General features: G+C 48.7%; 1 protein-coding gene across 1 annotated transcript in view; it reads right to left on the reverse strand.

The window, feature by feature from the left end:
• Positions 1 to 3,847: 3,847 nt before the first annotated feature.
• MAB21L3 (mab-21 like 3) overlaps positions 3,848 to 12,072 on the reverse strand; it is a 27,684-nt gene continuing 19,459 nt past the window's right edge. Inside the window, exons 5-6 of the mRNA XM_049618383.1 lie at positions 11,789 to 11,983; positions 3,848 to 6,883 (exon numbers count right to left, since the gene is read on the reverse strand). Of these exons, the coding sequence (XP_049474340.1) occupies positions 6,650 to 6,883; positions 11,789 to 11,983 (429 nt within the window). The 3' untranslated portion in view covers positions 3,848 to 6,649. The remainder of the gene's footprint in view (positions 6,884 to 11,788; positions 11,984 to 12,072) is intronic.

Here is a 12,072-nt window from a genome sequence, read left to right on the forward strand (position 1 = left end):
GAATAAAGGTAGTGGCTAACTTTCACCTGAGCCCATAGAATTAGTCTATATAGACAAATAGCCTTGGTAACCATTAAAAAGACAGAGAGATAGTACATGAACCTTACAAACTAGTAAGGAGGGGGAAAGAAATAGAAAAAAAAGAGAAAAAAAGCCCTTAATTTTTAAAAAGGCAAGATGCTGGGGCAAAAGACAGAAAAAGGTTTGGAAAATGGGTCACATGGAAAGCACAAGCGTAGCAATCAATCTAAATGTATTAGTCGAGTCAAAAGGCCTCCATTTGTTTTTAGAAACTCAGCCATTTACAAGAGACAGAGTTATCAACAATGTAAAGATACAAATGGGTGGAAAGCTAACTGGCGGAAAATGATATGCGAGGGCAGCTAAGGTGGTGTTCCAACATTAACATCAGACAAAAGCAATGTTTACGCAAATGTTTACGACAGTTCAAAAAAAAAAAAGTCACCTTATAATGATAACATCTTCAGTTGACTGGGAAGACATAAACTCTAACCCTGTATGACCCTAATAATATGGTCTGAAAGCATATCGAGAACCAGTTGTCGATGCTTTAAGGAGAAATCGAAAAATCCACGCTCGTAATGGGAGATTTTAAAACAACTCTCTCAGGAAATGTTGGAAAATGCAGCCAAAAAGAAATCTGAAATGGATACAAACTTTAAGCAGCACACCATCTAACTGACATGCCTTACACCTTGCATCCGAACTCGCACAACCCCTTGTATGCGCTGACCACTGGAGACGCTCAGAGCGAAAAAGCTGGCCTCCATGAGTATCCACGGATTGAGGCCTTCAGACCCGTCTCTTGGACTCCGGTGCAATCTATTTATAAATCAGTAATGAAAACATAACTAGGAAACCCAATATGTTTGAAAATAATACTTTTTAAAACATCTAAGTACCTCATGGGTCAGCGAGGAAATCGCAGTAGCAATCAGAAAACAGAACTAAAAGAAGATGAAAATACAATTTATTAACACCTGTGGAATTCTACTAAAAGGGTATTAAAAGGAAATTTATATGCTTAGAAAAGAAGACACGCTGAGGAGTTCTGAGCTAAGCATTTAAGAAGTTAAAAAAAATAATAACATTAGAGTAAGCCTGAAGGAAGTAGAGGGCAAGAAAGCTATGAGCAGAAATTAACGAAAAACATACAAAGATGAACAAAACACACAATTACTCGATAAGTCTCATCAAGAAAGAATACAAATATATCAGAGTTTAAATAGATAATTAAGTATTATGAACAATTATTTTGCCAGTAAATCTGAACACTTGGATGAAATGGGAGAATTCTTAGTAAACTGTAAATTAACAGGAAGCTCAGGAAGAAGTAGAAAATCTGAATATCATTTACCCCTAAAAGAAAAATTAATAGCTTCAAATCTTCTGACAAAGAAAACACAAGGCCCAGTTGGCTTTTTACGTGAGTTTTACTAAAGTTCCAAGCAGAGAGATCATCCCAGTTTCATGAGAATTGACTGGAAAAAGAGAGAGAGTGTTTTCTAACTCTGGTGAAAAAAGGCACAGCGGTAAAATTTTAGAGGACATCACAGGAGCATATCTCCATGACGTTAAAAAACAGGAAGGATTTCTTACACAAGACACAAAATGCGTTCCATTCTAATGGAGAAAGTCGCTGAAAGTTCACTGACATGAACATGGAGAATTTAGATTGGTGCTATCACTTCAGAAAATATGTTGACATTACCTCACAAATTTAAGCATGTGTGTGTGTGTGTGTGTGTGTGTATCCTTTGAACCTGAGAATTCACTCTTATGTATATACCCTTAAGAGACCTGAGTGCATTCAGGGACGCCTGGGTGGCTCGGTTGGTTAAGCGTCCGACTTCAGCTCAGGTCATGATCTCATAGTTGGTGAGTTCGAGCCCTGCGTCGTGCTCTGTGCTGACAGCTCGGAGCCTGGAGCCTGCTTCGGGTTCTGTGTCTCCCTCTCTCTCTGCCCCTCCCCTGCTCATGGTCTGTCTCTCTCTCTCAAAAATAAAAATAAAAATAAAAAATTTTTTAAAAAGGCCTGAGTGCATTAGAAGACACATACAAGAATGTGTATAAAAGCAGTTCCAATCACTAAAGCTAGAAACAACCCGGTGCGCACCTACAGTAACGTAGATACGTACAGTGGCAGGGGTTCGCCGTGGAATATTCCATGACAGTGGGAAGGAACACACCTCTGCCGCCCACGCCCACATGGAAGAGCCTCAGAAGCACACTGTGGACAAAAGCCAATCCCAGAAGACTTCACATGGGATGATTCCATTGACATAAAACTCGAAAACAGGCAAAACTAAGAGACATGCAGGTGCACGCAAGTCGTATTTTGTGTGCTCTAAAATCAACTTTTTCACATTTTAATCTCTCTAAAACAATGGGGATGCACGGGGCACCTGGGGGGGCTCAGTCTGTCAAGTGTTGACTCTTAATTTCGGCTCAGGTCATGATCTCGTGGTTCCTGGGTTTGAGCCCCGCAGCTGGCTCTGTGCTGCCAGCACAGAGCCTGCTTGGGATTCTCTCTCTTTCTCCCTCTCAAAATAAACATTTTTTTTAAAAGAAATGAGGACGCATCTGATAGTCAGTGGTGATTTGCAATTATTTGCAATCATGAAAGCACCTTTTCTTTCTTGGACGTGAAATCATGATTCACTTCACAACTGTTAGGGGCTTAGGTTCAATGAAATATGACAGGTAGTCAAACTGTAAAGAAAAGCAGCTGAATGGCTCACATAAAATCAGGGAGAGAGGGGGCTAGGGAACAGAACGGGCACCTAGGATTCTAAAGTACCGGCCAAGTGCTATTCTTCACCTAGGTAGTATATTGGCATCTGTTTTATTATTATTCTTTAGATACTTTCAACTCCCACCTGTGTGATATCTTTCAAAGAAAGAAGAAAGGAAGAAAGAAAGAAAGAGAGGAAGGAAGGAAGGGAGGGAGGAAGAGAGGGAGGGAGGGAGGAGGGAGGGAGGGAGGAAGGGAGGGAGGGAGGGAGGAAGGGAGGGAGGGAGGGAGGAAGGGAGGGAGGGAGGAAGGTGTGAAGAGGAAGCTGGGCAGTGAAGAGAGGCTAAGAGGGGGAATGACAGGCGTAAGAGGAAGAAGGGCACGCTACGCACAAATGGAAAGCTGTCCCCGAGAAGGCAGGTTGGCATCACTCCACCGCACGTGGAGAAATCCTCAGACACTTCCTCTACTCAGCAAGAGGGAGGAAGGAAAAGATGGGTTTATGGAACTCGTGGTGGGATGCCACGCACGTTGTCCCTATGATGGTTTGTGATTTCTTGATGAAGAATGTCTCTATGGGGTGGGGGGAACTATCAAGAAAGGCAGCGGTGGAGGCACGGCCCTGGGGAGTAGCTGTCCAAGACTCCAACCGCTTATTCGACAGCTACGGCGCACCAGATTACTAAACGAGCTTTTGATGTCCTTTATTCTGTTTATTCCCCTCATCAAGGCAGTGAGGCACATACTCTGTCATCGTGCTTGTACTGCCTTCCCAGGGTGGCCGTACCAAAATACCACAGGCTGCATAGCTGAAACAACAGGAAATGATTTTCTCACGGTTCTGGAGAATGGAAACCCAAGATCAAGGTGCTGGCGACATTGTCTTCTCCAGAGGCTCCGCTCCCTGGCTCGCGGGTGGCCTTTCCTCCCTGTGCCCCTGCCCAAGTGCCTCTTCCTCTTCTTACAGGAACATCAGTCCTAATGGCCCAGGGCCCACCCAAATGGCCTCATTTTAACTTGATCACCTCTTTTAAAAATTTTAATGTTTATTTTTGAGAGAGAGAGAGAGACAGAGTGTGAGCAGGGGAGGGGCAGAGAGAGAGAGAGAGAGACAACAGTCTTCACACTGTCAGCACCAAGTCTGATGCGGGGGTAGAACTTGTGAACCGTGAGATGGTGACCTGAGCCGAAATCGGACGTTCAACCGACTGAGCCACCCAGGCGCCCCTTGACCACCTCTTTAAAGGCCCCACCTCCAAATACAGACACATTCTGAGGCACTGGGGGTGAGAGCTTCTGTACGTGAATTTTATGCATGTGGGGGGGGGGGGACGCAATCCAGCCCATAACCACGCCCATAAAAACATGGAGATACAGAGAGGGGTGAACAACTTATTAAGGGCAGTTGTGTGACAGCGAGATGCAAGGGCAAGAAGGTCACTTAAATGGCTGAATACCAACCACTGCAGTATAAAACAGTCCTGTGGCCAGAGTGGACATGAAAGGAAAAATCTTTTGGAGAATAAAAACAAACAAACAAACAAACAAACAAACAAACAAAAACTTGACCAGAATAATATCAGACTTATCAGCATATCAGAATATCAGTAATATCAGACTTCTCAGAGCTAGGCGCTCTGTGCCTACAAACAGAAAGGAGGGACGACTCTCTCCCAGGCTCCCTTTGAAAGCCTGAGCCTTAAGCAGAAAGACTGTGATGGCCGGCCACCCTTCTCCCAGAAGCCAGATTTAAGTCCCGGGCTGAGGAGGGTGCCACCTACTGGGCTCTGAGGGGTATGTGCGGGAAAGAGGCTCTTCCCAAATGCGGTCCTCTACTGTCCTCTGCTGCCCAGCAGAGGAACAGTCGGGAGTCCGCCCTGCTTCCTACGAAGACCACAGACAGATGCGGGGAGGTGGGAAGAGCCTACTGGGTCAGACTGTGGAGTATGTCAGTCCCACTCCTCTCCACGTGCACATTTCCAATCAGTGGTCCAGCCAACTTCCACTTCTTGGCATTATACAGCTTGCTTAAAACTTGCTTCAGTTGTTTTCATCATTAAAAAAAAAAAAAAAGTTATTATCTGCCACCTTCTCAGAAATGATGTGTCCCAAGGCCCAAGAGTATGGGACTTTGAATGCAAGTTTTGATGACTTAACAAAACATTGGCTTGCTCATTATTTCACATTTTCAAAAATTATCAACTCATCATATCTTTGAAAGGATTTTTTTTTCCCCCAACAGTTTAAAATCATGATTTCCTATGTGATAGCCCAGGGAACCCACCATTTGGTTAGAGTATTTTTGTAAAAATATTTCACTTTCCAATGTGACTTTTTTTTAAAAAAACTCAGTTGTTCATGCTTTTAGAAATTTCAGTGGGCGAAATGTTCTGAGTAATAAAGGATTCCCTTGAGTTGAAAAGCATAAACAAGTACCAGAAGAAAGCATTGACCTCCCCAACCATTCTTTGTGCCACACGGGATGTGTGGCCCCGTGGACCTCAGTGAAATTCAATATGGGTGGGCTTACTGGCCTTCAATGCCTCAACTCTTGTGTGGGACCCTACGCCCCCTTTATACAGTCACTGGACTGGTCATTTAAAATGCAGGTCATAAATAAATAAACAAACAAAATGCAAATCATATCACCATACCCTAATGCTCTGGGAAAGGCCAACTGTCATGCCTTTGATTTTAGAATAAAATACAGATTCCTTGCCAGCTTTACAAGGTTCAGTGATCTGACCCATTCCAGCCCCTCCAAGCCTGCCCTGCCCCCCGCTTCCCTTCCCCTTCAGCTGTTTGCATTTTCATCCTTCGAGGAGCTCTCTGTGGCTCTATTTCAATATTCTGTTTGTTTCCTTCAGGGCACTTGCTACCATTTGTAATAATCGTGTTTATTTATCTGTTGTGCACTTCCTGTCTTTGACATTAGGTGCCGTCCCCCAACGGGTACATCCTTTGTCCATTTGGCTCCTCACTCTACTCCCAGTGCCTAAGGAGCATGTATCTACCCATGAATGAGCGAGCGAATGAGGTGAGCAAAGGCAGGTATTGAGAGGTGAGTGACATCAAGCCATTTCTTGGAGGTCATCATCCTGGGCGCATTCCAAGAATATAAAACATCGGGCACAAGAAAAGGGGAATGGCCGGAGCAGGCTGGCAAGCAGGGCTGAACTTTCACCTCTGGCCGACACTGGCCATCAAAACCACCCTCTCCCCTCTTAGAGAACACCAGGGAAGCAGCTAGAACCACACGACCCAAAGTACGGTTCGGGAGAACTGAGGGCAGGAAGGCCAGGGCAGGTGTGCCCACCGATCAGACACAATCACCCCGTCAGCGGTGTTGGTGCCGATACAGCAGGCAAACGCCGGCTACCAACCAATGACTAACACTTTGTGTTGACCCAGTGCCCTCCTCTAGTAAGGGCACCAGCATAGCCCCGCAGGCTCAGAAAGGTACATTCACAGCTGCATTTGCGAGTGGAAAGGTAATGAGCCCACAGTCAGTGGGCCGGAGCACCAGTCCTGGGCCGCAGGCCGATGCCTGGCCCCCCCAGGGGTTCTTGTCTCTATCCTCCCCGGCCGACACTCAGAGCCCGAGCAAGGAGAACACATCCAGTGCTGTCAGCAGCTCGGAATCGATGGCTTGGGGAAGCCTGATGACAGCTTGTCCCCAAGAGAGGTAGCTCGTGAGGGCTGAAATGCTTGCTTGGCTCTAGGGTCTAGGGAAGCTGAGATTGGACATCTTGGGGTACAGTGTTCCCCCCTTAAGTGCTAGTGGGTCAATGTCATCTCCTGTGCCACACGTTGCTTCTCTCCTGAGCAGGATCCTCCAGGGAACGAGGTCGAGCCAGGATAAAGTGTCCAAGAGCCTCCCAGGCAGGGGCAGCATCAGGGCAGGCCGATCTGGGGGTTCTTCAGGAAGAGAGCCAGTTTCTGGGCCACGGTGTCCAGTTCGCCCGAGCTGGCATGCTGGAGCAGGTTGCTCTTGCGCACGAAATAGTGCTTCAGAAAGTGCTGGCTCACACACTTGTGCAGCTTCCTCACCAGGCGCAGGAACGCTTTGCTGAACACCTGCCAGTCCTTCGGGTGGGGGTATTTCTCACAAGTCCAAAAGAGCACCGTCTACGGAAGGAAGAGGTGGTGTCAGACATCGTTCCGGGCAATGGAGGAGAAAGTCTTCGGAAATGGTACCGGGCTCACGAGGCCGTGGAAGGAGGGAGAAGGGAGTCACCCAGGACAAGTTGGCTCCGCCATGATTTCACTATCCCCACCCTCGGGTGGGTTCTCGGCCTCGCCCTGCAGGTCCCCTGAGCCTCTTTGATCATTGTTTCTCTCACCGCTGGTATTCCCAGTTACCACCACTCTCCTTAGATCTGCAATTTCCCCACTCCTGGCGGATGCCTTTGCCTACTACTTTACAAGGAAGATGGAAACCCTCATGGCAGCAAAACAGTCCGCCTATATGCGCATCTTCCTCTCTCGCTCTCTGCTTTGACCACCCCGCCTGGCCAGGGGAACCCCCAAACAGGGCTTGGGATCTCTCCTTCTGGGAGCTGGCTGCGACGGACTTCCCTCTTTCCTGCCCTTGCCCTTCCTCTGCTGGCTCTTGAAATTATTCTAAAGTCTCCTCCCCCACTCCTTGCCCCAGGGCCACGTCTGCCTCCTAACGTCTCACATCTTGGCAAGTGAAGGCTTCTCAAAAGAATCCTCTCAATTATCTGTCGTCATTTCCTCTCCGCTGACTGCCATCTCGATCCACTGCAGTATGGATTTTTCTGCCATCGGTCCTCAGGGCCCGTGGTCTCCATGTTGCTAAGTCCAAGTCCAACAGGCCTTGCCCAGCAGAATGGGGTTCTCTCACTGGGGCTTCTCAATGGGGTTCTCTCTCACTGGGTTTCCACGCTTCTGGGCTCTCTGCGTTTCCCCAGGCACCACGGCTACCCCCTGGCACACTATCTGCTTTCTCTACTTCCCAGTGATGGAGTTTTGGAGGCTCCGTTCCATACCCTCTTTTTCTCTTGGTCTCTTTTCCTTCCTTCCTCAGCAGCTAGAACCCCCACCGAACAAATAGAGGTCACTCACAATTTCTCTTCCCAGGCCAGACTTCTCTGACCTCCTCTCCTGGTATCTCTTGGGAATCTGAAAGTTATCGCCACCAACATGTCCCAGCCGGACTCACGACCCTTCTCCCCACAAACCTGGTGTGTTTCCAGACTTCCTTATCCAGCCCGTCAGGCAAGACTCAACCCGGGAGTCACCCCTCCCTCACCACCCTCATCAAGTTCTGCCAGTGCCTCCAAAGTGTTTCTCTCATCTAACCATGTATGTTCATCTCCACTGTTTTCTTCCTCTCCCATCTCACCTGGGCCTCTGCCCCTATTCTTGTCCCCAGTCTGTCACCACCATGCTGCGGCCAACGTGATCTTTTTGAGTATAAATCTATGTTTCTTCGTGTCTGAAATACTTTAGGGCCGCCTGGGTGGCTCCGTTGGTTAAGTGTGTAACTCTCGATTCAGGCTCAGGTCATGACCTCATGGTTCAGGAGTTCGAGCCCCACATCAGGCTCTGCATGGACAGCGTGAGGCCTGCTTGGGATTCTCTCTGCCTCTCCCCTGCTTGCATGCACATGCACTCTCTCTCCCTCTCCCCCTCGCAATAAATAAACAACAACAAAAAAGAAACACTTCAAAGACTTCCCACCATTGGGCAATGAAAAACCACAATCCTTAACATGGTTTGGTTTGTGAGGTTTGCTCCCTACCTTCCTTCCCAGCCTCATCTTACCCTCGTCCTCCCTTGTTCTCTCCTTCCAGCCCCACTGGCCCCCGTCTTCTACCAGAGGGTGACTTCTTTTATATCTGACTTCTGTGTGGAGCACACTTCCTTCCCTAGTATGTCCGGGAAACTCACCTGTCAGATCAAATTTCCCTACAATACCATTAAACACTCTCTTCGTCCCGCACTTCCCATAAGCACCAGTGATCACAGGAGTAGCCGTCTCTGTATTCATTAATGTGATTCCCTGCTAGACTGTAAACTCCATCAAAGAAGACAGCGATACCTATTTTAATTTCTGTTACATCACTAGCACCCAGCAGAGGAGCTGGCCCATGGAAGGCAGTCAATAAACGCTTATTGACTGAGTGAAATAAGCAATGTTATGATTTAGATGTTGAACGTTTTTAAAATACAGCCTTGACTAAGAAAGAAAAGAGCCATTTTGGGTTCACAGCAAGACACTGAGTGTGTTTTGATTTAGAGCACATCGTGCAAAGTAAACGAGTCGGAGAGGATATCATGCTAGTCAAGATAACCTAGATACAGAATAGTTTGGGGCACCTGGCGGCTCAGCCGATTAAGCATCCGACTTTGGCTCAGGGCATCATCTCGCGGTTCAGGAGTTTGAGCCCCACATCGGGCTCTGTGCTGACAGCTCGGAGCCTGGAGCCTGGAGCCTGCTTTGGATTCTGTGTCTCCTTCTCCCGCTCTCTCTCTGCCCCTCCTCAGCTTGCACTCTGTCTCTCTCTCAAAAATAAAGAAACATAAAAAAAAAAAGATAACCTAGATACAAAAAAGTGTTTTCGTGCCTCTTGTAGTTAAGCATTTATCTCCCTAAACAAACCAAAACAGGTAAGCCTCTTATAATCAAGCCCCTGTGCCTTTGAGTGGGTTTTAGGAACAAATAAGCCACAGAAGGATAAGCTCTTGTTCACATGGAGTTGCTCGGGAAAGAGCCACTTTGGGGAGGAGGTGAGACACTCATCAGACAGTGTTAGGCTGAAGGTGGGGTGACAATAAGTGGCACGACCTTCCTGATGCTGTTTTGCAACCAGTCTCTTCTGTTTTCCCCAGGCTGAAGGCTTGGCAAGGATCCCGCCCACTCAAGCCATCATCTGGATGGTGTCTAACACCACGCTGTCACCAGCCACGCCCATGCCAATGTCTAAATGTGAGGGCATCCTGCCCTTGGGCCACAGTGGGAGACTAGAAGAACAGGCAGTTAGGACTGTTTTTGTCCTTCCTGCCCTTCTCAACAAATAACCCCCCTTTACAATGCCCGTTCTTGAGAGGGCACAATCCTGTGCCTTGGAGGTGAGCTCGGGAGAACTGAAACAGAGCACCTTTAAGGAGTTGCCCTAAAATCCTCTAGTGATTGAGAAGCCACTGGAATAAAAGTAAATCTTCACACGTAATGCAGTTTTGACCGCAGTCAAGGGCCGGGAGGCCAGTGGTGGCCCTATTCAATCTCGTCTAAAATATTCATGTCACTTAATGTGTTTCCATCCATCTTAATTGTGAGGCAATGAAGTCAGTGGTTAAGATTAGGAGCTTCAATAGGAGATAGAATGGAGTTTGCGGCTCAGCTCTGGCTCTTGCTAGTGTGGCCTGTAGAAAGGCCAGGAGGAAAGAAGCTAAACCGGCAGAATGAACTAGACTACCTTCAGGAAGCACATGTCCTCGATCCAGGAGAACAGGTGAGTGTTTTTAGGGGAATGTGCTCAGTGCTGAGAATGTTGAGATTCCAGAGAGAGGCACAGCTGTGTGCAAATGAGATATTAACAGAGTCTTGGGCAGGTCAAGAGAGACAGGTTATTAGGGAAGATATGAAAGCAAAGCAAAGACTACTGATTTCGGGGGGAGGGGGGGAAACTCAATAGAATGTGAAGGCATTCATTCATTCGCCCAACAAGTATTTACTGAGCAACTACTAGGTACACCACATTGGGAGAGTAGTTGCCCTTAAATAGCTTACATTGGAGCTGGGGTCAGAAGCTCTGACCCCAACACAGGGGCAGAAGATGGAGGTCCACTGAATGCCAAGGGGCACAGCAGGAGCGTGCAAGGAAGACACACACACACAGGACCTGTGCTCACCTTGTCGAAGGGCAGGGAGAACGGACAAAGCTCCCGGACAGACGCTAGCTAGGCTCGGGCTGTGCTGTCTCTAAGTCTGCCTTCTCCCAACCTCAGTGTGCCACACAGCCTGTTCCATGAACGTCCAGTTCACGGTGTACGGTTGGAAATTTGCAAAAGAGGAGCTGAGAGTGTGAAAGTCACCTCCCCAGGGGGGGACCCCGCCCCCACCAGCCCCGATCTCGCAGCCCAGGTCAGGCTCTGCTGCTCTGATCCCTCACAGAATGATGCTCCTGTCCTCTCTGATGCTCCCCGTGCTGTGTGAGGCCACATGCACCTGGAGGACCATCTGACAAATATCTGTCTGCCCCGCTAAACCATAAGCTCCATGGGAGCAGGAACCACTTCTGTGTTTGCTCATCTTGTGCTTGTGGAGCACACAGCAGGTGCTGGGGCAGGTGTGGCCCATAGTAACCTCAATAAACATTTGCTGGGTGAGCGAGGAAGGGCATTCATGAATGTTGCGTTTGGGGGCGAGGGGAGGCAGGTGCCGTAGGGTTTAGGGAAACCCCTGCAGGCTGATTTGGAACCTGGCAGTTCGGGTCTGTGGCAATGCTCACGTGGCAACCTCACCATTTCCCAGTTCCCCCTCTGCGCGGCGGGCATCGGAGCACCGGTGGCCGCACCTGTGGGGACTGAGGGAGTCCTCACACCAGGGAAACCTCGAATCCATCTGAGGTTCAAGCAATTTGCAAGACTTCATCAGACCGTGGGTTTCTCAAAGGCGGAGGCTTTGAGTAAATCAATGCTGAACCCCAGCCAAGTTTCTGGCGCATCGCGCTGGTTTGTTGCGTGAAGTAAGTCGAGGGGAGAGATGGAGAGAGAAGAAAATCTCGAAAGGGCAAAAAGCAAGAAAAGGAAAGAGGGCAAGAAGGGGAGGGCAGGGAGGAGGCGGAGGCCATTCAGCCTGGGCAGGGCTGCGGCGGGCACACATACAGCTCGGGTTTACACATCTCGGTAGTGAGCAGTAACTTTGAGATGGCAACTATGGACACTAGGGTCTTCTAAATTCGTCGCGTGCACACACACACACACAGCCATCGTGAGTGGCTCCGGCCGGGCCCTGCAGGGCATACGGAGAGGACCCGCCCAAATTCGTGCGTGCCCACTCACCTGCAGATGGTGGGACGTGACGACAGGCCTCTTTCCCGGACACCAGACGTCCTCCTTCATCTGCCTCAGGGCCTGGAAGCACTTCCTGCGGCAGCCCCCGTCCTCATCCAGCTGGTCTAGCAGCACCTGCTCAGCCTGCAGGAAACTCTGCTGCCAGTGATAATTTGAACAGGCCAACAAGGCAAACCCAAACGACTGGGGAGAGAGAAAACCATCAGGAAAATGAGAAGGACGGTGCTCGCCGCAGCAGAAAGCCCTCTCTGAAGCCATCCGCTACTCTGGGG

The sequence above is a fragment of the Panthera uncia genome (assembly GCF_023721935.1).
Source record: "Panthera uncia isolate 11264 chromosome C1 unlocalized genomic scaffold, Puncia_PCG_1.0 HiC_scaffold_4, whole genome shotgun sequence".
Classification (NCBI taxonomy): domain Eukaryota; kingdom Metazoa; phylum Chordata; class Mammalia; order Carnivora; family Felidae; genus Panthera; species Panthera uncia.